The sequence below is a fragment of the Empidonax traillii genome, unplaced genomic scaffold (assembly GCF_003031625.1).
Source record: "Empidonax traillii isolate 1590-97213 ecotype Southwest subspecies unplaced genomic scaffold, ASM303162v1 scaffold124:size1682992, whole genome shotgun sequence".
NCBI classification, from domain to species: domain Eukaryota; kingdom Metazoa; phylum Chordata; class Aves; order Passeriformes; family Tyrannidae; genus Empidonax; species Empidonax traillii.
The window spans coordinates 551401-575247 of record NW_020955317.1 but is presented as its reverse complement, the minus strand read 5'-3'; the positions used below and the strand labels follow the sequence as shown (position 1 = coordinate 575247).

Sequence of the window (23847 nt, the reverse complement as noted above, 5' to 3'; positions counted from 1 at the left end):
TCCTCCTTTCCCTCTTTCCTTTTTTCTTTTCCTCTCTTTTTTTCTCTCTCTTTCTTTTACTCTTTCTCTCTTTCTTTTCCTTCCTTCTCTACCTTAGCTCAGCTGCAGTAGCTCATTGTCCTGAGAAGGTAAAAGATGTCTAGAATTCCAGCACTGTGTCTTTTGATTAGAAAACGTTGATTCACAGGCTTTAGAATATAAATCTCTGCTGTGATTTTTGAGGACAAGAACTGGGTGCAATTCAGAGGTAAATTAGGCCAGCTGAGTAATTAATTGTATCAGATGAAATTTTTTAAATCTCCACTTTCATGTGCCTGTGCTCCTTTCGTGTGGTTACCTTGGGTCTCTTGAGGGATTGTGCTGATTGAAGAGGCAGATACTGCTGTTACTGAGCGTGTGAAGGAGGCATTGAACTTAATGAATCAAAGAAATGAAGGGGTTTGTAACACATAATTCAAGTAAAAGGCACTTAAAAGATACTTGAAAAGGCCGTGTGGGTCAAGTTAGCTAATTGTGGATATCGACTTGTGGATTTTAGTCTGGCCACACAGCACAGGCACAGCTTGGGATACCTGTGGGACTGTGCCGTGGGAGCCCTGTGTGTGCTGCTTTCTCCATGATCTGTTACTTTGCCTGCTGCCTTCACACAATTAAAGCTCAGTGAAAGCCTTTGCATCCCTTATGTTGGGAGGACAAACCATACCACGATCTAATTGTAATTATTCAGAATATTTTTGCTTCCTTGTGTGTTGACTAATGTAGAGAAATTGGTGTGTTTGGTTGGGTTTTATCTTTTTTTTTTTTTTTTTTAATCTATTTTCAAGAAGCTGGAGACCTGCTCTTAGTTTTTGTGAGTTCCTTTTGGCATGTGTTACAGGCCCATCCTTAAAAGTCCAGACCTTTAAAAATCAAAACCTTGTTTATGCCTGCAGTGAAAACAGGCTTAAACATAAAAGTGTAAATTATGGCAGTAACTGTGAGGAACATGCACACAAAACCATTAGGGAAATACTGGCTTTCTGATGAAGAGAAGTATTCTGCAAGCACAGAATTGTCAGTCTGCTTGTGGAACTGCCAGCAACTCACTGGACCTGCTTTGACTCCTCTCTGGCTTCACTAGGTGCAGTGTTTTCCCCAGTCCTGAGATGGTTCAGGCTGCTGGGTGTGTTCATCTCCTTGAACTTTTGAGCTGTGTGTGTCATTGCGAGCTGGCTGTGCTCTGCACAACCCTGGGGCTGGTTCCACTAGTTCTCAGTTTTCCGTGGCAATCACTGCACGAGCAGCTTGCCAGTTCATGTTGAGCTTTGACAAGGCGCTCATTGGAAATCAGCCAGATGTCCTGGACCACTCTTGTCTCCAGGAACCATGGGATTCTTCCAGGCAGAACCTTAAACGGGCCAAAATCTTCTTCCCTGACACCTGGGGTTATGATCCTACTGCATTATTGTTCCTGCCTCTCAGGACCAGGAACTACTGGAGTGTCCAGCTATTCCTGCAGCTCTTACAGATGCATTGTGCTGGATTTCCCAGCAGCAGAAGTGCTTCCCCCTGCAGCAGGGGTGTCAGGGAACATTGCCTGCTGACCTGCCAGTTGTTCCTGTTCACCCCCTGGAATGTGAGGCTTTACCAATGAATAAGATGGAAGAGGCAGCAGTGTCCTCTTTTTTTGTCTGCTCCTGCCTGCTGTGATAATGTCTCATAAAGAAGGACTTTAAACTCATGATTAAACTTAATAACTGTCTGTAAAAGTCATTTTGATATTGAAACCCATTGCTGTGGAACAGAGCTCATTTGTAGCCTCCAGTGTGTTCGTGTTTCCGTTATAAAACCTTGGGAAATGTTCCACTGTGAGCCCCCCTTATTTGGGAGGTGGGATGAAATGTTAATACAGTGCTTTCCACAGGATAACAAGACCTTCTAAATGTAAGGACTGGAATCCAAAGCTGGTGCCACAGGCAGTCAGGAGCTGCAAGTTAAAATTGCAAGGGATGGTGTAATGGATTGGCAGCTAAGGCAGTACTTGAAATTCATTTGGCATTTCCATGCTCAGTAAATTCCAAACAAGCTCCCAAGAACACTATAAAAGGCAAAAAGTGTATGTGAATCACTTGTTATTCCCTGTAACATACATCCTCCTAATTCTAACTTCTAACTTGCCTTTGTATCATTGAGAAGTTTTTGAATTCATACGGAGAGGTGATTTACATTCTCAGATAAAGCTGAGGCATTTACAGTAATATCAGGATAAGTGGACCACTGTTTTCTTTGCACTGAAGCTTGTAGATTCTGTGTGAATTCATCTCAGTTTTCCTGTCCATGTTTCAGGGCAGCTTGCTTTTATACAGTGAATATTGGTAGATCCCAAGGAAGCACAGCCGTGGGTTTTATTACCAATGAAGTGAGTGCCTGCCAGTTGTGTGCAGATCTCATTCAAACTGGCAGCTGGTGGCAGATGTGGATGTAATGGCTCTAAATCGCTTTGCAGATTCTCTGTATTCCATATTTTACTCAAATTCCAATAAGAGTTACACAAATTAAAGTGCAGCTGTCAAGATCAGCAGCAGAGTTGAAGGTGTACATATAATATAAAGTATTCAAGAGCCGGTGCCTTCTCCTGGAGAACTTTTGAAATAGGTTTTGTGAGATGAAAGCAGCAGATTTGTTTCCGTGGTTTTCCTTGTCTCCCATTTAATAATCAGGAACGCTGGCAATAAAGTTTCAGATTTCAGAGGGTTTTGTTGCAGCTTTGGGGCTGGTTCTGTATCTGTTCCATTACTCCCAGTGTGCCCTTTTCTGGTTATTCCATCACTTTAACGCTGCTGGAAATGAAATCCTGCAGTGTTTTGCTTAGGGAGTAGAATACCTGTGCATGAAACAACTGTAGCTGCTCAGAAGGTCCGGGTGGGTTTAGCTCAGCTCTTTCCTTTCATGAAATTATTGCACACTTCTCAAAATCGGGGGTTTGTGTAATCTTATCACAAACCACCGTCAGACAACTCTATTTAAAACCCTATTATTGTACCTCTGTGCCCCCAGAGAGGCAGCTCTGGGTATCATCAGCGTGTGCCTGTCAGCCTGACAAGCTCCCCGACAATTTTTCTTTTTGTCTCCAGTCACTTTTTATCTGGTTGGCACTGGCTGTTTTGACTGTGAGCTGCTGGCTCTGCCCTTCCCTGGATTTGTTAGGGATCCCAGCCAGACCCTGGGAGGCAGGCTCACTCTGCAACAACTGCATTCACTGAGCAGTGTCCTTTCCTGACTACCTCCTTCCTCATCCCCCATTTCCCAGTACCCCAGGACCTAATTAAGTATTTGTGCCATGGAAGGTACTTTTTCCCTCGCTCCCGCTTTTTGCTCCTGGTATTTGCAGAGTTTTTGGCAACCATCGGTTGGGGTGCTTGAAATGCATCTGGTGCTCAGGTCCAGAGAACCTATTGTTGTTTAAACAGTTCTAGAAAACATCAAGTATTTCAAGCTGGCATAGAGTGTCCTTCCCTCCAGACTGGTTACAGCCACCTGTTCAATGGACCAAATTCATCAAGTCATTTTTAATTGTGTTCGTTGGACTGTGGAGCTGTGCCAGGGTCCTACTAAGCAACGAATGGGTTCAGAGCAGGCACGGTGCTGATTCTGCTGGAAAATAGTTCCCTCTGGTGCTGGTTCCTCTCAGCTTGCCTGGGAAGGATAAGGAATCTTCATTTCAGATTACTGAGGAACAAAAGAGCAGAAACTCGGCTTATTTGCATCACAGTGGTACCTCCATTTATTTTGGACTTGCACCAGCATAAACTAGATGAGAATTGGGCCCAGAACCAAATAAACTTTGTATTTCTTAAATAATTAAGCAAATCTACAAGGAGCTAAGCTGATGAATGGTTAACAAAGCTATTCACCAAAGCCAGGCGCAGCACCACAAACTGTACCTACCTACTCTCAACTCAGGAGATGTTCTGCTGTTTTTAAGGATATCTTGGAAAGGGGAACTCTGAGTCGAGCAACAAGAATTTGCTTTGGAGCGAAACAGTTTGGGTTAAATAGCCTTACCAAGAAATAGATTTCCCTGGTGCGAGTATTTTGGGTGGGATTTGACCTATAATACTTTTTCTCTAGGTGATTGTGTCCAACAGTTCACTTCCAGTGTTTTGTATTTGGTCTCCAAGGCAATGTAAATTTACAAGTTTGAACAATAAATGGTTTTTCTGTGACTCTGAAGAAAGACCTCATCAGGAGACTTTATTTGGACAGTGTAGGTTTCTGCTTGTAAAGACAGGAAAGAAATGGAAGAGGACTGGAAGAGCTGAATTCTTTGCTGTGCTTACTCGGGTCAGGTCCTTCCAAACAGTTGAACAAGACTGTTCTAGAGGTTTGTGTTGCTGTTTCTTCCTGCAGTTGCTTTGTTCCAGTGAAACTCTGCAATCCTGTTTCAAGTTGAGATGTGCAGGAATTGTCAGGTACCTGACAGGGATTACTGACAGCGTGGAGTTTTGACCCCAGTTTGATAATTATGTAGCGATTAAATCACTAACAGACATTCCTGATGATTTATGTGACAGCTGTTTTATTAGACAGGGACTCCTCTGCTTAAAATTTTGCTTTGATCTGCGTCAGCAGGAATTCCACATGTACAAAATAATGGGATGAAAAGCCCTTATGTGTTCCAACTCCATTTTGTGTACGTAGCAAATGCATAATCAACCTTTGATATTTCGGTTCAACATGAAAGATGCAGCCTTAGAGTTCAAAACTCAGATTTCCAAACTCTGTGGCACCTCCTTGCTGGTCTTGTTTATCCATCAGCGCTTCAAATCCCAGAATAATGGAATTAAACATCATAACTTCTCTACTGAGTGAAGAAATACAGTCCTTGTATCAAGCAATAAACATCCCTCACAAAGGAGAAAAATAATTTTTCCAAATCGTGATTTGAAGCTCTGATGTAGGAAGAAAACTTTTTGTGCCAACTCCTGTGCTGGTCACTTTGAATTTCAGCTGCTGATTCTTCAGTTTTGCGGGATGACAAGTTGTTCAGGCTGCTGCTGATTATGTGCTCACTATTATGGTAATTGGCGTCTCTCAGTTTTGTTATTATGACTACAAAGCACTTGGTAACGGGCTGATAATGCACAAAGACTGCAGCCTGTCTTGCCGGCTGACACTCATCACTGCAGTTCTGGCTGTCCACGTGTGCTGAGTACGAACTGTCTGGTGTTAGAGGCTCTTTCTCGAGTGCTCATCACCCTGATGCTGGAGACATCGCAGCAGTACAAATGCTGCAGGTATGGACAGATACAAATGCCTGGAATCCGCTTCTCTGACCTCCAGTCCCACTCTGCTGCAGTGAAGCTCTTCCTCAGGTCTGGCCTCGTGCTCAGGTAGCCTTGGTGTTCTTGTTTCAACCAGAAAACTTGAGTGTGTTGCTGTTTCTTGATGGTCCTTGACCTGCTGGGAGCTGTACTTAGGGAATACCGGGATTAGAAAGTGGCAGATCAAAGCCTGGGTGCCAGTGTGCATCATCCTGAAAGGATCCATCGGTATGAGCTTTGTGCTGTTATTAAGGATGTTAAAAAAAAACAAAGCTTCCCTCATGTCCTGGTAGATTTACCATCCTTTCCCACCCCCTGTTTTTAGCTTTTGCAGCACATGCAGAATCTCAGGAGCTTAGTCAATGTGTGCCTGTAGGGGAGCAGACTCCGCAAGGAACTCTCAGCTGATTAAATCAGTAAATCCAAATTGAATCTGCACCTTCTCAGGAAAGCCCGGGTTCAATTTGCATTGATTGGGGGGGGATGATAATATGCTATGAGCAGAAAACTCTGGACAGAAACGTTTGCTTCAGTGAGGAAACTACCAGCAGTCTGCTTGGTCACATGTACAGGCATTGCCTGGACATCTGCAGGTTGTGTTTTAGGAAATTTGTAGAACAGGAAATACCTGTCTTCCACCTCCCTTATAGAACCTTTCAACCTACCATTTCTACCACTCGAGCATATATTTTAGAACAGGGTTTTTCTTTCAAGGAAGCTGACTTTGAGATCTTGGTGGGTATGCGTAAAATTTGGTGTGATGGGAAATCAACATAACCCCCAATGCAGGTAGATCCTGCCTGTGCAGGGCCCAAGCTGAATTAACACTGGTTTTCAGATACAGGACCCATTAAAAAATCCCTTCAGCCCTGTAACCTAAACTCCATAAGCCATGGTGCAGCTCTTGCAAAGCCTGGATAAATTCCAAGATTTATCTGGTAGTAGATCTTGGGTTTTTTTAACTGTCTCAGGGACAACACAGCAGTGAGTAAGGATGTAACAGAAAGGATTCCGTAACTAACTGCAGGCATCCTTGGGAATATTGGGAGACTTATGAAAGGGGGTCAAAACTATAATATCCTGGATCTCTGATGGCCTTCAAGTCTTTAAGGTTAATAAGGTTGGTTGTCACATATTCTTGCAAGGACATTCAGAAGTAGGAAGGTTGTTCCTTTTCTCAGGAAAAAATAATCAAAATACAGTAGTATTAATGCAAACACTGAATTTTGGGGTTACATCTCTGTGTGTCAGGCAGACCTTCTTCTATTGTGCATATTTTACATTAGATGGAGAGACTGGCTTATGACTTAGAGGTGGAAGAGATCCCTTTGTGTTCTGGAAACTGCCATGGAACTTGTTCTTCCTGGTGCTGAGCTTGCTGGACATTGATTTTTTTAATTTGCCACCCCAAGCAAAGAATCCCCATACAGATTTTGTGATAAATTATTAAGTTGCTCATACAGCCGTATAAGCAGCATGGCCTTAGTGGCAGCAGAACAGTTATTGGCAGCAACTTGGCTCTTTCTCACACTTTGTAGTTAATAGAAGTGGAAGGATGATTAATCCTTGTGTTGGATTTCTGGGATGAAATGTGCTACTTCAGGTGTAAAACCATAGGACAATTGCTGCAGGTGTTATTACTGTGCATGTTCTGGAATCTGCATGAGCAATATTTAAATATCATTGATACCCAGTTATTCAAGTAGTTTCTTCAGGTTTCCCAGGGTGTACATCTGTGCTTACCCCAGGGAAAGAAGAAAAGGGAGAAAACTTTGAGATTTGAATGAAGTCTGTAATTTCAGTCAGTGAAGACAGAAGGAATGACTTCCCAAAATGAGCATTCCACAAAGTTCCTTTGGGAATCAGCCATTTCAGCTTCATCCAAGTTTCATGTGAATGCTGAGATCAGATTCTTGCTCAGATTACTGTCAAGCAAACCTGCTCTCAGGTGACCACCCACTCTGAGACTTGGTTGCCCAGATAGTTTAACAGATGCTCCCTCAGGTGATAAAGGAACATTGGTTGAAGGTTCCTCGGGGGTTGTCTCCACGTGGAGGCTCCCCAAGATCCCCACTGGCCCATTTGCAATCCACTATTACAGCATCAGCTCCTTTTAAAGTCGGATCTGACTTGCCTCCTCATGGTCAGCTGTGATCAGTGTTTTTTACTGATCTGTCACGAGGAAATAAATGATGAAACGAGAACATTTTTCTTTTTATGGACTGAAAAACCCTACATTTGTATGTCAAGCCTGGCATACACTTCTTTGTAGGAGGTCATAAAGTCTGTAGGCTGGAACACAAGTCTGCATTCAGTCTCTGGCCCCACAGCCATCCATTAATCATTACTTCCAACTATAAAACAACATACTCAGACTTCCTTCACCAGAATATTATGAGGATGAGCTCTGGGCAGTTCCTTGAAGGGCCCTGCACGTGCACACACCGGTGTCCTCCCTCTTTAAGCTCTGGGGTACAGATGTTTGAGGGATCAGTGTCAGTGGGATTGCACATGGTTGAGTCTGGAAATCACAGCCGTGGTTGCTCTCTCAAGTTTAAACTCCAGCCTGGCTGTTCCTCAGTTCTCCTCACTGCTCCTCATCTGTTCTGCACGTCCCCAGGTGCTGGCCAGGGAGGGAAAGGGCAGTGAGGATGTTTGCTTCCCCACTTTTCCTTTAAATGAAATGAAGAATCCTGCCTCAGGCTTTTCCTGCAATCCTAGCAGGTTGCTATGGATTAAGGCACTTAATCAATCCAGACAAACCATTCCGTGCTGCCTCCTAGTAGTCAATACCTCCAGTCACTTGCCATTTCAGCAGCTTAGAGACCAGCAATCCTTCATCCTGCACACAGAGATGTGCCAGAGAGCAGAAGTTGCTAAATAGCCACTAGAGATGAAGCTGTAAAATCCTTTTGCCTCCGTCCTTTCCCACCACCGCCACTGGTAGCATAGCAACTGAGGAAGCTGCTTGAACTTGAGTTGACCTGAAATTACATGTTTCATGGTTTATGTGTTTATTCCCTGCCTTTCTACTTTTCCTTTTCCTTTTTTTTTTTTTTTTTTTCCCTTTTTAGAAAAAATGTCCCTGTGGGACATCAGCAGCTTGTTCATGCAGAAAGCTGAAACAGATTTAATAACACGTGATGTATGAGCTCACATAGTCCATGGAGTCAGAAACATGAGAGAGAGAGAGCTAAAACTGCCCTTTGGTACTGCCTGGGGGAAGACGCCCTTCGTGTTGGTGGGGTGTGGATGAAGTTTTCCATGTCTTTGTACACATATGGTGGAGCAATAAGGAAGAGCAACCTTAGAGCAACTCATAGACTGATTTGTCATATTGTAGTGGGAGAGAACTGGCTGCTAAAGGAAGAAGTGTGGATTGGAAATAGGAAAAGATTATACTAACCCTGGGATTTCTCACCTGGGAGGAAGAGGACTTGGACACAGGTTCAGAAGTAACCTGCAACTTGAAAGACAGTTGGTGAATGTGAAGTTGCAGTAATTTCTAGTGGAGAAATCACTGTTTTGACCAGAGGTTCTTGAAAGCTCCTGTATTTTCATATCCCTTAGCTCTTAGTTCTCATACTGCATTCAGATATGTTCTTATGTTAAACACAAACTTGTTCTTCTTCATAGGTCATTTCAAGGTTAATATAAAATGTTATACTCCACACATACCTGATGTGCCTGTCAAATCCCAGAAATGAGGGAAGTGGCAAAAATTAAAAATTACTAATTGTCTCTGGAGGAACATGTATCAAGGCTGAGTTTGGAGAACAGGACTTGGTTCAAGCACATTGGACACGATCCTGGTGGATCAAAATGGAGCAGTCAGATGCTGGATAGAGAAAGTCATGGTCTTTTTATTTTTACTGGTGTTTTGGTCATGTGAAACCTGAACCTTTTTTTCTGTGTATGGCACAATCTCAACTGAAGGGACCAAGAGGCTCCAGCCTCAGAACAGTCTTAGTAAGAGAATGAAATTCTTTCTTTGGCAAGCACTTTAAGTACTGAATTATTAAGTCAAAGAGCATCACTGTCACCAGTGCACGCTCTGGCTGAATATATAAAAGGAAAGGGAGTTGTGCTCAATCTTTTCCAGAGAAAAGAATCACCATTTATCTTCATGTGGTGCTTTTAGATTGCAGTACCCAAGTTCTGCTGCCCTGGGTGAGGACATTCAGAGGGGTTTGCAGGTGCTCAGTATTATTTCTTGGCTTCCCCTTTAATAGACTGACTGATGCAGTACCTGACTGAATTTCACACTGAAGGCCATGTGCTGAGAACATAAGAGCAGAGGAGGTTAAATGCATCTCACATTTTAATAGCAGTCCAAAGATGGAGGGATTAATTTTATCTTAGAAATGTACCTTAGGATGAGCCCATTCCTCTCCTTTGACTACAAAGGGGAACCTGAGATAATTAGTACAGATTAGAACATACAAAACCTACAAAGTAAAAGTCAGGTTGTTTTTAATCAGCTCGTGGATGCACAAAAGTCCTTGTGTTGGGCCTCTTGTAGTCCATGAAAGGTCTCTTTCTGACATTCCATAGGCAACAGGAAGCATGTTCTGCTCTTTTTTTTGATGCGTTTCTCGTAGCTGTTTTGCAGTTGAAAACCTCAGAAAATTACATGCACTTTAAAACTGTGAGTTAATTGTCCATGATTCCAGCCCTGGGGAGTTTGCCATTCTTGGAGATTACCTACAGAGCCTGCCTGAGCACTGTGGAGGGTAGTGCTCCCATCCACGTGGGAGAGGTTGCCTTCTGGCACTCTGGATGCAACAAGGCTTAGGAATGTGTTTTGCTGCAACACTGGAGATTCCTACACATCGGTGCTGAGCCTTGGGAGAGTCTATAGTCACCTTTTTTTAACTGTGTTACAGTACAAATGATTGCTCAAAGAGAAGCATTCAGTTCTAATCTCTGTGAGTTCTTGTAATAAGCTTTACAATTAGAGCACAGACTCTTCCATCTAATTCACTTAATTTACGCTGGGAAATGAGATACTGTTCAACTAATCCGATGCTATTTTCTTCTTTATTAGGGAATGAAAGCATCCTCTGAGGCTCTGGTGGGATTCAGGCTAAGCTTCTGAGGCACAAATAGTGTGAAATGCTAATGAAATAGCGCTCTGCTGTAATTCCCACTTGGTGTCTGGTGCCCCTCTCCTTCAGCCTGTTAACACCATTGGAAGGGTTGGCAGGAGGCAGTGGAGCTGTGCCAGCTCTCCCTGGACTTTGGAGATGGTTGCTTGATAGGATGACACTGGTGCAGGTGAACTTCCTTCAGCCAGGGTTTGTTCCAGCTGCTTTGCGTGGTTGGACTCGATGATCTGAGAGGTCTCTTTTCCAACCTGGTTGATTCTGTGAGTCCGTGGGACTGCAGTGCTTTTAGGAAATGGTTAAGAGGTTTTCTCCTGGTACAGTAACTCTTGTAAGCACTGTTGTGTTCTTCTTCTCTTTAAACCCAGTTGCTTAATGGAGAACATACGTGTTCAAATCACCAAGGAGCATTTCCTCTGCTTCTCAAGGGGATAATACACAGAGGATATGTGTTCCTCATTTTCATCAGGCTGCAGCAAGTTCTCCCTTTGTATATAAAGACTGCACCTGTGCTGCTGTGAGATAGAAAGGGAATAGTCTGTTTGAATTCGAGGCTTTGGGGATGTTAGAAGATGAGTATCCTTTCAAATACTGAGTCTCTTGCTCCATTGCCTTTCTTTGGTGCTATTGATTGCTGTCCCCTGGGATCTGCTCATCTCGTTTCTCATTGCTGTTGTGCTGATTCTTTGACCACTTTGCTCAATTCTTTCACATCTTTCTGGCTCGTTTTTGTTTTCTCCCTCACTCCTTGAACATGAAACGTGTGGTGAGTCCCCTGCAGACAGAAGCACCAGCTCTCGAGGGAAAAGCAGGAGGAAAAAAGCACCTTACATGTGGTGGCACATGAGGATTGTGTTTCAGAGAGCTCTGTTAATGAATTTGTTGGGGAGAAGCATCAGATGGAGAGTGCTGCCCTTAAATGTGGTGATCTACAGCACAGCACAACAGTGTCTAAAGCAGCCCCTCACCTGCTGCTCTGGTGTCCCAGCTCTTCAGGTGGGTACCCAGCCTGCCATGAGCTAAAAGGGTACACTGATTGCTACAAGCACATAAACATTCCATGGCTGATGGTTCAGGAGGGTGGATGTGGTGTTGATCTCAACAAGGGCAGGAAGAGCCCTGTATGGGAACAGATTAGAGGGGTGTCAGGGTGGAGTTTTCCTGCTGTTTCCTCCTGTTTCATAATGGGATGCAAAAACCAACAGAAAAGGCTTTTGCACCTCTAAAATACAGAAAGCTGTGAAACCACAGCCCTTGTTCCACAGGCTGTAGAAATCCTCAGTCTTCCTCTTCTCTCACTTTTCTGGATTTTAGCTCTAATTAAATATTTGGGATTGTTCACATCAGAATTGGTTCTGGGGTACTTTTCTTTGGGCACAGACCACATCATTCACTGGTGCAATTTACCTGTCCAGGTGGATTAATGAACGATTTTACTGATGCTCTGGCAGAGTCTTTCAACACTGTTGGCTCGTGCCACTGCTGTCAGGCTGTTTACATCTCATGAGACAGATCTGGGTGTCTCTCCTTTAGACAAAAATTATCAGTGCAGCGTCAGCACAGTGAGATCACCTCGTTAAATACTGTAAAATCCACGTCAGGGGTTTTTTTGTGCAATAAGTGGAAGTTTGGGCAATCACTGGAAAACAGAATTCACCTGCTGCATTTGTGGCAGTGGTAGGAGTGTGCTGATAAACACTGGCCAGTATAAATACCCACATTCAGAGCTCAGCCTGCTCATTGCTGTGGTGTAAACCTGGAGAGGGTGCCTGAGGATGCTGCTCAGACAGTCTTGCTGTTTGTACAAAACTCTATAAATGCATTATGTTCTGTATTTTTTTTTTTTTTTTTTGCTGAAAAAAGAGTTTTGAGAAGCTTGAAATTTGGTTTCCTTGCCTTCCAGTGCCGCCCTTATCCGTTTGGCAGGCACAGTCCACAGCTGCTCATTTGGGACGTGGTGAGAAAAGCTTACAATTCCCATTAGTAGGGGAATAAGCAGTATCATGTTTGGAAACACAGATCCTGCTTGTCAGGCTTATGTCTTTTGAGAGCAGCTCCCGTCCCACCTCTCCATTCCCCAGAGGATAAGAAAAAAAAATGTGTCTCTTCTGATGTTATTTTTAGAAACTGTGCTGTATGTTGTGAGAAAACAAAACAGTAACGAAATGAGGGAGTCCAGGGTGGCACTTCAGAAACAGAATGGTTGAACTTGGTGGTGTTCCAGAGTTTTGTGGCACTGGGGGCTCTTTTTGTCTAAAAGCATCCCCTAGGCCATCCCTTGCAAATGAGAGGTCATGATCCCTGTGGCTCTATGGGTTATCAGATGGGTTTGTTATGAACAAGGAAGTAATTAAAAAAAAAAAAAAAAAGAGTGTTGTTAATATAAAATCCATAGCTTAAGAGGTTTCTCCAGCTGCTTGAAGATTACATTTTCTATACTGTCTTTTTTTATGAGTTATTTCGCAGGAGACAGTGGCAAGGATTTTTTCTCTAGTTTTTCAGTCTTCCCAGTTGCATCTTAAGGATTCATGAGCCCATTTTTCTTCCATCATCTGAAAATTGCTTAGGGAGTCAAATAAAGAAATATTCCAGTGGTAGAGTAGAAACACTCAGGAATTGTCGTCCAAGAGTAAAGCACTTGTGTTTTCCACAACAGTTGGAAAGTGGAGTGTTCATGGGACCAGGCCTTTCAGAGTTCAGGAAATGTCTGGATGATGCTCTTAGTCATGGAGAATCATGAGATGGTTTGGGTTGGAAGGGACATTAAAGCTCAGGGACACTTTCCTCTATCCCAAGTTGCTCCAAGCCCCGTCCAACCTGGCCTTGGACACTCCCAGGGATGGGGCAGCCACAGCTTCTCTGGGCAACCTGTGCCAGGGCCTCCCCACCCTCACAGGGAACAATTCCTTCCCAATATCCCATCTAACCCTGCCCTCTGGCAGTTTAAAGTCATCACCCCTTGTCCTGAACGATGGAGTTTCAGGTGGTTCTGTGAGGAGCAGGGAGTTGGGTTGGATGATCCTTGTGGGTTCCTTCTGAGTCGAGATACTCTGGGATTCTGTGTGGCCTGGTTTGTACCTCCTGTTAGTTTTGTTTTCTCACACTCTGTATCACTAAAATTCACGTCATTTTACAGCTCTAGCAGTGATCAGCCTTCTGAGCTGTATTTCCTTTTCTAGTGGGGGGAGAAAGGCCCATCCCAGACTCCCTTTGTGTCTGCACAACTGGACCTGCTTGGCACATCAATAAAACCTACTCATGGTCAATAACCCCCTTTTTTTTGAGCCTGCACTACTTCTGTTTCCTTAAAAGAGAGCTCCCATAATTTTTCTGTGTCCTTCCCAAGCCTGGCATTCGGGGTGGATATTCCAGCTGCAGCAATCCAGTTCCAGATGTGTTTGTTCTTGGAGAACCAGTGGCTTCCTCCCCCGTGTCTGGAGGGGATGGGACAGTGACTGAAAAGGAGCAACTGGCAGGACAAAGCCTGTAATATAGAATAGTGTTGGGATGAAATGGGGCTTAAAATACTGTTGTCCACAGTTACATGTGTAAAAGGCCAATCTGTCACCATGTTTATTTAATCAAGGTCCCATAGAGATTTTAATTAAAATAGTGAGCTCATAACATCAGACCGGTCATCTGTGACTGACAAGTGGGGTTTGGAACAGAGGGGAAAAAAATGGCCTTTTTTTTCTGTGCCAGCTTTGCTAAATAATGGATGACTTGTTTAGATCACTTGTAGTCATTTGGCACAGTGATATTAAAAAAAAAAAGCTGCTTCTTCAGTTGGTGCCAGGAGGAAAGAATCCATTGTTTTCAGTGAGGTGGGATTGAGCCTTGAATAACTGCTGTAATGGCTGCTTGTCTTAGTTTCTTAAATTCAGAAAATGGGAGCAACAATTTAAATTCCTTTTTATTATAATATTTTGCAGCACCTCTTTTTCAAATGGCACAGAAAGGGGAAAATTAAGGGGGGGGGAGGGAGAAACCCACCATTAAAATTCTTTTTGGTGAGGAAGGTTTGGATTTGGACTAAAATAGAGAAGATGGTAATGCTGGGTGACATCTTAATTTAAATCAGTTTGGCAATTGTAGTTTCTAAACTTGTTAGATGAGATTTTCATGTCTGTTCAGCAGGATAAACTGCTCTATTAATTAAGCTCAGTCCCATAAATCTCTTCTAACTTGCCATCAAATCCCAAAGAAACCTGGATCACGTTGCTATTGAAATCTGCAACCCAGGAGAATGGAGTTTAATATTTCATTTGTCTTGTGATGTGACTTGTAAGATGTCATTTTTGCATTGGGAATAAAAATCACCAAGTCTGTCTTTTAATTGTCTTGCACCAAGAAACAAGTAATAAGCTGCTTGTGATTTATAATAATTTGATTTTTAATGAAAACGTATCTGCATGCCTTTCTTGAAAACAGTTTTCTTGGAGCAATAACCTTAGTAAGTCAAAACATAATCAGCCTGGCATTTCATAGCAGAAAGAGATTCTGGCAGGAGTTAGGGGAAGAGGACAGAATAAAAACAAAAATAAACATTCCACAGAAAACATAGCTGGTGTCACTGGTTTTGTTAATGTTGGATACCTGCTGCAATTGCAATTCAGATTGCTTTTTTTTCCTGCAGAGGTACAATGTACAACTCCTGCAGTCAATCCCTCGGAGGTAGCAGGGCTCCTTGTAATTAGTGTTAGCCAGAGGAAATGAAATTAAGTAACATGTCAGTTGATCTTTTTGAATAATAAAGGTTTCTGTGCATTTGTTTCTCTTCACTGAGCAATGTTAACCTGAAAGAATCTTCTTCCCATCATGGGGTGCTCAGACGTTTTCCTTCCACGTTTTTGTGCGTCCTGCACTGTTTCAGTTTTCTGGGTTCTTTGAGGGATCACCTTTAAAAGAGGAATTTAGAGTAACTCTCATGGAACTTTTAATTATTGGTGTGTTGTTACATTTATAGGTTTCTTTTTTTTTGAGGCAGGGATCACAGGATGGGTTGGGTTGGGAGGGACCTCAAAGACCATCTCACTCTATCCCGTGCCATGAGCAGGGTCACCTTCCACCAGCCCAGGTTGCTCCAAGCCCCGTCCAACCTGGCCTTGGACACTTCCAGGGATGGGGCAGCCACAGCTTCTCTGGGCAACCTGTGCCAGTGTTTCAACACCCTCATGATAAAATCCCTCTTTTTTGCCACCTTGTCTTCATAGGAGAATAGAGTTTGTGTCCTCTGGGCTGAGGGCAAACCACATCAGAGTGGGACAGAGGGAAGACTCGATGAGATCCAGGAAATTGCTTATAATCCTGCCCAGTTCAGCTCAGGTTTTCCAAACCACAAAGCTGTTCGCTATTCATGTGGTTTCCAGTATGCAAGTTTTATTTATACACTGACAGAGAGGGGAAAAGGAATAATAAAAATCAGGCAGGCAGCCAGAGCTCTGTAGATTGGTTTGTTTTTTTTTGTTTTGTTTTGGTTTTTTTTTGTAACTCCCATCAAAGGAAGCTGCTGAGGTGTCTTTTATCAGCTTGCTTTGCTTTTTCTCGCAGAGGTGACGCTCAGCAGCTGAGTTCTGCCTCCTCATGCTGCTTCTCAGACATCCAGACACTCTTCAAGTCTCATGCAGACTTTCTTGAGTACCTTTGCCCATGAAGCTAAGCAAACTTTGCCATCAAACATGACAGGAGGTGTTGATTCACTGTTGCCTTCGAGTTTTTCTTAGTTCTTAGTTTTTCAGGAGCCCCAGTTTAAACCAGTTCTAGCAGCTACTGGTATCACTGGTCCTGGGAAGATCCCTAGTGTTTAAATTTGCTAGGATTGTCTCAGACACACAACCAGTGCTTTGCCTAGAAATTACATCCCATCTTTAACCTGTATTTTCCTTGCTAAAATCAGAAAACGAGCAAGTGATTTGAGTTTTCCAGTGGCTGTTAATTGTGCCATGTTAAACGTGAGAATTTGGCTGAACCAGAGGTCAGTGACTGGGATACTCTGCTGTGTCAGGGCAGAGAAAGGGCTGTACTGGAGACTTTTTATTCATGGAATATGGTAAATGCACTCATTTATCTTCCTTCTTCTCATTGACTTCCTTCTCCCCCCTTCACCCTCCAATATTGTATTGAGTGCTACTGCTCAGATGCTTAAAAGAGGGAGAAAGTATAAACCTTATGATCTTTTAGAAGTGACTTTTGTGGTTTTATTTTAAACTGAGGTTGCTTTGTGGTTACTGCAGGTGTTTCTGAATTGGTAATACTTACCCCCCCCAGTAAAAAGGGGCTGATCTTTTAGCACCAAAAAAGCACCGTTCTTTTCAGGAACAGATAAAATTCTTATGAAAGATGTGGTAAATGGCAGGAGAAATTGTGCCTGTGTTGCAGTAGATTTTGGGGACAGCCTTGCTACACAGATACGTAGTGGAAATTTGATCTTTCTGACAGAATTCCTTGATTTCTTTTTGTCTCCAGAGCCCCCCACCCCCATCGCCCCTCCGGAGCTCCTGGCCGTGGGAGCCACGTACCTGTGGATCAAACCCAACGCCAACTCCATCATCGGGGACGGGCCCATCATCCTCAAGGAGGTGGAGTATCGGACAACCACGGGGAACTGGGCAGAGACCCACATCGTGGACTCCCCCAATTACAAGCTGTGGCACCTGGACCCTGACGTGGAGTACGAGATCCGAGTGCTGCTCACGCGCCCCGGGGAAGGAGGGACGGGCCCCCCGGGGCCACCCCTGACCACCAGGACCAAGTGTGCAGGTAGGATTTCTGCTGCTCTGCGACACTTTGGTTCCCTTACTCACAGAGTAACAGCAGGGGCTCCTCCACTCATCCTTCTTGTGGGTGTGCCATCTGAACTGACATTAGGAATTCAGGTACGTCCTGGGATATTCCGTGTTTTGTTCCCTTGGCAGGTGTTGGTTTTAATGCACATGGTGTATTTGACAAGCTTTTGCCTCAGTGTGTGGTTACTTTTTGTTGAAATGGGTAAAGACAAGAGGTTTCTGACCGAAATTGTTCTTAAGGCTAGTCTGTGATTTAATATTCACCTCTAAGTGCATAACAGAATTTTGCATGACAAGTTCTTGGGTAATGAATCAGCAGTGTTTATTAACACCTTGGCACTGGTACCAGTTTGAGGGCAGTGGGGTGAAACAGGAAGCATTTAGTTTTTAAAACGCATTTTTGTGTTCCATTTGATGGAGATGATTCCTCTCCTCCCTTCTGACAAAGAAACCTGTTCAAACACTCTGCACCTTCCTCCTTTTCTCTTTCATATTGGAGTGGATCAGTTTTGATCCAGGCACAGGAGGAGTCTATCTTCTTTCTAAGCCTTCCTAGGAAAATCTAAAGGATCATGTTCCTCATGTTTCAGATATATTGGCTGTGCATTCTGTTGTCATACATTAATCATCAGCCATTAGGGGAAATCAAGCTCTGCCGGGCAAGGGGACAAGCAAAGCACTTTTCTGCCTCCTAGGTTTTTTCCAGCACTCAACTGTCTTCTCAAGGTTTGCATTTTTGTAAGTTTTTGCAAGGTCCTTACTATGCAGGGGAAAAAGGACAGAGACTAAAAGGTTGATCTCCTTTTTTCTATAACCTCTTTTCCCTCCCCACAAATTAGTGGTTTACAGCAAGTGGGTTTGAGCAGTGGAAATCTTACACAAAGCCATCTTGGTTCCAGGTACTTTTTCTGACAAAATATCAAGACTGAAGTGTGAGGAAGGCATCCAGAGCAGCCAAATGCCATCCTGGGATGAGATTAAGCGGGGAAATGGTAGTGTCCCTCACCCACTGTCCACAGCAGGAGCACCCCCTTCCTCTGCCAAAGGAGGAAGCCTGGCAGGTTGATTGTGTTGTTGGGTGTGTATGGGGCACATCCTTTGTTATACAGGTTATAAATCAGTGAATATTTAGTGTTTGTTTCAGGAGATTTGGTTGAAAGTAAAGAAATCTGAGCATGAGGCCCTGGCACAGAGGTGTTTGCCCTGTCCATCAGCTGTCCATGGGTAGGGGACAGATGTTTAGAGGCTTTGTGCTGGAGCTTTGTGGAAGGTGTGAAGTGACATGGAAGATGTCCTGGTCTATTTAGGAAAGTTGGCACATGCTCTGCTGCTCATCTTTTGGCTTTCTTCTCCTGCATAAGCGTGGTCAAATTCTCTAACCGCCATCAGAAATAGCTGCAGGCCTGGGCTGGGACTGTGCATTTGCAGATGGGAATGTGACGTGCTGAGATTTGCTCTGTAGCTCATTGTGTTGTCTCTTTGCAGGCACGCTCTCTGCAGCAGCCAAACTTCTCTGCATCACCTGTAGAGGATGCAGGCTTTGGTTTAATTCAGGGGTTAAAATAGCAGGATGTTGACTTTGTGCTTACTGATGCCTAGTCCTGGGTCCCGAAGTGCTGAGTTTCCTAGCTCAGCTCAGCTCAGGTATCGACTGACATTGAGAGGGATGACGTAGGTAATTTGTTCAAATTGGCTGAGCCACTTTCTGTTTTCTATCCTATTTTACTAATGAAAATCCAACTGGAGAAGGTCATTCTGTTAATGTTAGCTGTCATGCAGAGCTCGTTGAGATTGATGGTGATGGCATTTATGTTTTGTTTAGGGCACTGGGTGGGGGGGGGGGGAGAAATCATAATGATCTTGATCTAAGCGTGGACTTGGAGGGAGAGACTTAATAGCTAAAGATGTACAACTTGCACCAAATGCCAACTGAAATGATAGACAAGAAAATGCAACTCATTATTCCAATTTCCCTCTGTCGTGGAACTCCTTCAAAATACCCCATTTTTGAGGATAATTACACAAAACTTTCACGGTAGAGATTTAAAAAAAAATGTGCTGAACTGAGAAAACAGCTCTGCTGCCTTGATTTTCCTGGGAGTACCTAATGAATGACATCAGGGAAAATTGAGGGGTTTTTAAATAGTTGAGGGATGAGTGAGGCTGCTTTTTTCAAGTGAATTTTTTTGGCTCTTTTATTTGTCATTACCTTGCCTTAGCAAGAGAGGGAAGTACCAAACTCCTCCACATTTGTATGCAATCAGTAGAACACTGGAACAGCCCTGTTTTACTGCACTGTTTAGTGTTGTGCTGTGTTTATTAAGCCCACAAATAAAGATAACAAAATTGACTGCAGAAGTAATAGTAGAGAATATCACCTGTACTGGGGAAGTATTTACTTATTTAAATTGCAAGAAATCAGTGTAACAATAAACAGAACATGTCTGCAGCGTTCCAAAATTGAGAAGTCAATGTCCCTTGTACTAAATACTCTTTTCAAATAGAGATAGAGTATTTGTGTTCTAGGAAGGCTGAGTAAGTGCTGGCATAGCCTTCAATTTAGGCACATGTTGCAGTGAGATTCTTATTTAGATATGGAAATAAAAATTAGAAGAGGATTGGGAAGGACCCTGTTTTTCTTCCACTTCAAATGGAGCAGCAGGAGCTCATTTACAAAGTTCATTTGTTTTCTGACTGTCAACCTTGAATCAGAGCAAAAGCATGGCCAGGATGGCTCAGGACGAGCTTAAGGTCATTACACCACGATGCAGCTCTTACCAAAATCATCCATGAGTTTCCGATTTTTGATCAGACTAAATGGAAGTTGTTTACATGGACTTGAAAAAAATTTCATTAGATAAAACCCCTGAAAACTAATTATGAAAGGTCCTGCTCTAAATGAGCACAAAGAAGTTTCATTAAAGTGGATAATATCTTATCCAAATTTCTATAAGCATGGCCAGGCATCTGTTACCCTTTGGTGATGCTTTTGGTTTTCCCCGGGACAGCATTACAAGAGTTGATGAATATTTGATCTTTAGAAATGATACTGGAAATTAAGTCCCAGCTTGCCTTCTTCCAGGAAAGGCCAAGTGCCAGAAAATATGGCAAAGCCTGCATGAACGATTTTTTATTATTTAATTGGGTTTTTTGCTTGTTTTGGGTTTGAGGTTGTTTGTTTTTTTTTTTCATAGACTGTGATAGTCGTGACTTAGGACAGGAAAAGACTTAATGACCTTGGGGCACAAACCAGTGAACTGTCAGTCAGAGGGAGGAGCTGCTCAGCAGGGAATGAGGAAAAGAGATAGAATGCTTAAGGTTAAGACCAGACACAGGGTTGAAGGTTGGCTAAAGGAAAGACAGATATAAAACATTAGTTTTTACCCCCAGAATAATAGGTTGAGGAGATAACAGGATTAGAATGGTGTGTTTGAATACGGTTCCCAGTAGTGCCTGTGTTCAGCACTGGAGTGTGGGGGTTTTTTAGCCCTCTGTAGATAAACAGAGCTCTTTAAAATCCTTGTTTCATGGGCTTTGTTCGCCAGAGTGTGCTTTGGGAAGCTTGAGACTTATTTCCTTCTCTGTGCTTATTGACTATTCCCCCGCTTTTTTTTTTTTTTCTTTTTCTTTTCTTTCTTTCTTTAGTTTTCCACAGAAAAGCAGAATAATGGAAAAGACCTTTTTAGCTCTGGTGGATGGGGAAAAAGGGCAGGGCTTGCAATTGAGGTCATCATCTTAGGGGGACCGTCATCTGAAAAGTGTTCAAAAGGTGTGTGGATGTGGCCCTTGGGGACATGGTTCAGTGGTGGACATGGTGGTGCTGGCTTAAGGGTTGGACTTGATGATCTTAGAGGGCTTTTCCTCAAGATTCTATAATTCTCTGTCTTTTTGGCTGATGGCAACAGGTGGCTTGTAAAATGAGGAAGGTTTTGTGACCTTGTGGTTTGGAAGCAGGAGGCTCCCCAGTCTGACAGCAAAACTGTTGGGTAAGGAATGGGAGGGGAGGAAAAGTCCTGAGAAACCCCATAATCTGCCCTCCAGAAATGTGTGGCAATGATTCTTCACAGAACAGGCTTATGATAATGGAAGCTTTGTCCTCATATGAAAAAATTCCAATGGCTCTCATGCAGCCTATCCCTTAAAATAAGCTGCTGGAGCCTGGATAAATCAGCAGAGGATGAGATTTAGCTCCTGGAAAAAGGAGCAGTTGTCAAGATCAATACTCAATTTTTGGTGTTGGCCTAGGGAAATAAAAGTTAGTCTTGAATTATGGAGCTGGATTCAATACTGCTTTTAAAAATAGTCCAGATAAAGTAGCTGATACAGATGCAAATAATCAGAGCATTCAGAGTGTGATACGGTGTAACATAGTAGTTGGAAACCCTTTTCCTCTGGCTGGTATTGACGGGCACTTTGTTGCCATGAAGTCTTGGGAAGTTTAGCAGTAGCAAGCAGCTTTTGCCACTTTTTTTTTTGTCATTTTAAGACTATATTTTCAAGTTCATAGAAGTATTTTTGTCTTTTCCTCTGTTGGAAATGTTAGAAAAAGGGGGTATTTTTGTACTGTTACAAAATGCATGAACTGAACAGCCACAAGTACGTGCACTGAGTTAGTGTGAGCTCAGAAATAATTCCTTCTGGTTTAATTTTAAGGTGATATCTCCCATTAAATAAGAAATGCTCACATCCTAATGTTGAAAACCGGCTGCCTTCATTTTCTTTGCCAAGCTTATAGTAAAAAAAGAAAATAATTAAAAATCAGATCTATGAGTCAAAGCACTGAACAAATGGCGTATCAAGTGATTCGAAGGAGCGTTCTGTACAACCGATGTGTCGGTATTATTGAAATCACTGATTCACAGACTAATTTAACTTGGAGCTACTCTAAGCCTTGTGCTCAAACACACGTTCATTTCCCTGTTAATATTAAATTTGAACTCTTAGCTCCAGTCTCCTGTAACTTTGAATGGAGACAGTGGGGAAAACAGATGCTTTTTTAGCAAGTGAAGGAAAACCTTGTCACAGAGTCATAGGATTCTACAAGGCCCTGAGTTATAAGGGACCCTCATGTATCATCCAGTCCAACCCCTGGCCCTGCACAGACACCCCAACAATCCCATCCTGTCCCTCAGAGCGTTGTCCAAACCCTCCTGGAGCTCTGGCAGCCTTGGGGCTGTGCCCACTGCCCTGGGGAGCCTGTTCAGTGCCAACCACCCTCTGGGGGAAGGACCTTTCCCTGAGATCCAACCTGACCCTGCCCTGACACAGCTTTGTGCTGAAACCTTATCTGGATTTTCTGTGCTGGGAAGGGCTGGGGGGTCTTTGCTTTCCCAGCTGTGCAAGATGAGCCTCTGCAGTGCTTGTTCCAGCTGTGTTGGGGTTTGCTCTCACTGAATTCCCTGAACCAAGGGCACGTGTAGCCCAGTGAATTGCAGTTCTTGTTCTCTCAGTACATCATTCCCAAGAGCTGTGGATTGCTGCAGGTGAGATGCTGGGAACGACACAACCTCAGGTCTGAGTTTTGTGCATCCTCCAAAGCCTGTGAGACCAGTACCCATTCCAGGGACATTCCTTACCTTCACGATTGAAACTCTACTTTTTTATTCCACCTCCACAACCTTTGGCATGTCAGCTAGAGAGAGAAGAGTTACAATATTCCTTCATTTTGGTCCTTGATCCCCAGTTTGTGCTGGGAAACAGCCTGGTATCATTGCTGAAAGACAGAGGCTTCATCTATGTCACATCCTAATGGCTGAAGTCCCTCTGCAGGCAAGATGATGATATTTCCCTGCCAAATTGCTTAAATAGATAATAAGAGTATCTTGATTTCTGCTTTATTCTTTTCCTCTCCTCACTTAATTTTTGTTGGAGTAGAAAGGCAGCAATGGTAAAATACCCTTCAAATACCAGATGAGAGGAAAGGTGAAGTACTGGTTGATGACACACATTTTGGGGCTGTGAGCAAGTCCTCTTTGAGGAACCATCAGTATTGAGTTATGGGTGTATTGGCTGCAGAAATGTGGTTGCTGTGGAAAGACAGACACCTTTCAGGAATAGAGGGTAGGTTGGTTCTATGAATTATTTACTGGAAAAGAATTGAAAAAAGGAGCAGCTCTGTTGTCTGAGGTATAACAGCAGTGGCAACCTCTATGGAACAGAAGGAATTTGGGAGGAGAGGGGGAGGTGATTAAATGGTGAAAGGGAAGCAGAGTGTTCTGGTGCACTTTGGATGACTGAGTGAGTACAGGAGTCCTGAAAAGCCAGACTGCTGGAGCTGACAAGACCCATCCAAAGTTCAGGCACTAAACTGGGTGTGTTGGAAAGCAGCAACATCCAGAGGAGGGGCTGGGATATACTGCTGGAGCACATCTGATGGAAATCTGATATTTTTTTCAAGCAGTGACCAATCCCTGCACATCCCCGAGCCTCACAAAGCGTGTCCCCTACTGCCTTTAACCATGGGACATATGGTGAGGAATTTTCTTTATCCTGATCCCTGCAGAAGATCAGCTTTTTGTCCTGAGGCCTGGGGATTGATTGCCCTTATCTTAGTCTGCATAAATACAGTTCTGAATATAAAGCCAGTCATAATAGTGCTTTGGTCTGAATATTTTTTTTTTTTTCCGGAGGGATTTTGCTCGTGATGGATTTAAA

At 43.3% G+C, this 23847-nt stretch overlaps 1 protein-coding gene across 13 annotated transcripts in view; it reads left to right on the top strand.

Annotated features, from left to right (window-relative positions):
- PTPRT (protein tyrosine phosphatase, receptor type T) overlaps positions 1–23847 on the top strand; it is a 436407-nt gene that overhangs the window by 202718 nt on the left and 209842 nt on the right. For all 13 annotated transcript variants that reach the window (XM_027883323.1, XM_027883322.1, XM_027883316.1 and 10 more), the window contains exon 7: positions 16874–17167. In XM_027883323.1, the coding sequence (XP_027739124.1) occupies positions 16874–17167 (294 nt within the window). The remainder of the gene's footprint in view (positions 1–16873; positions 17168–23847) is intronic.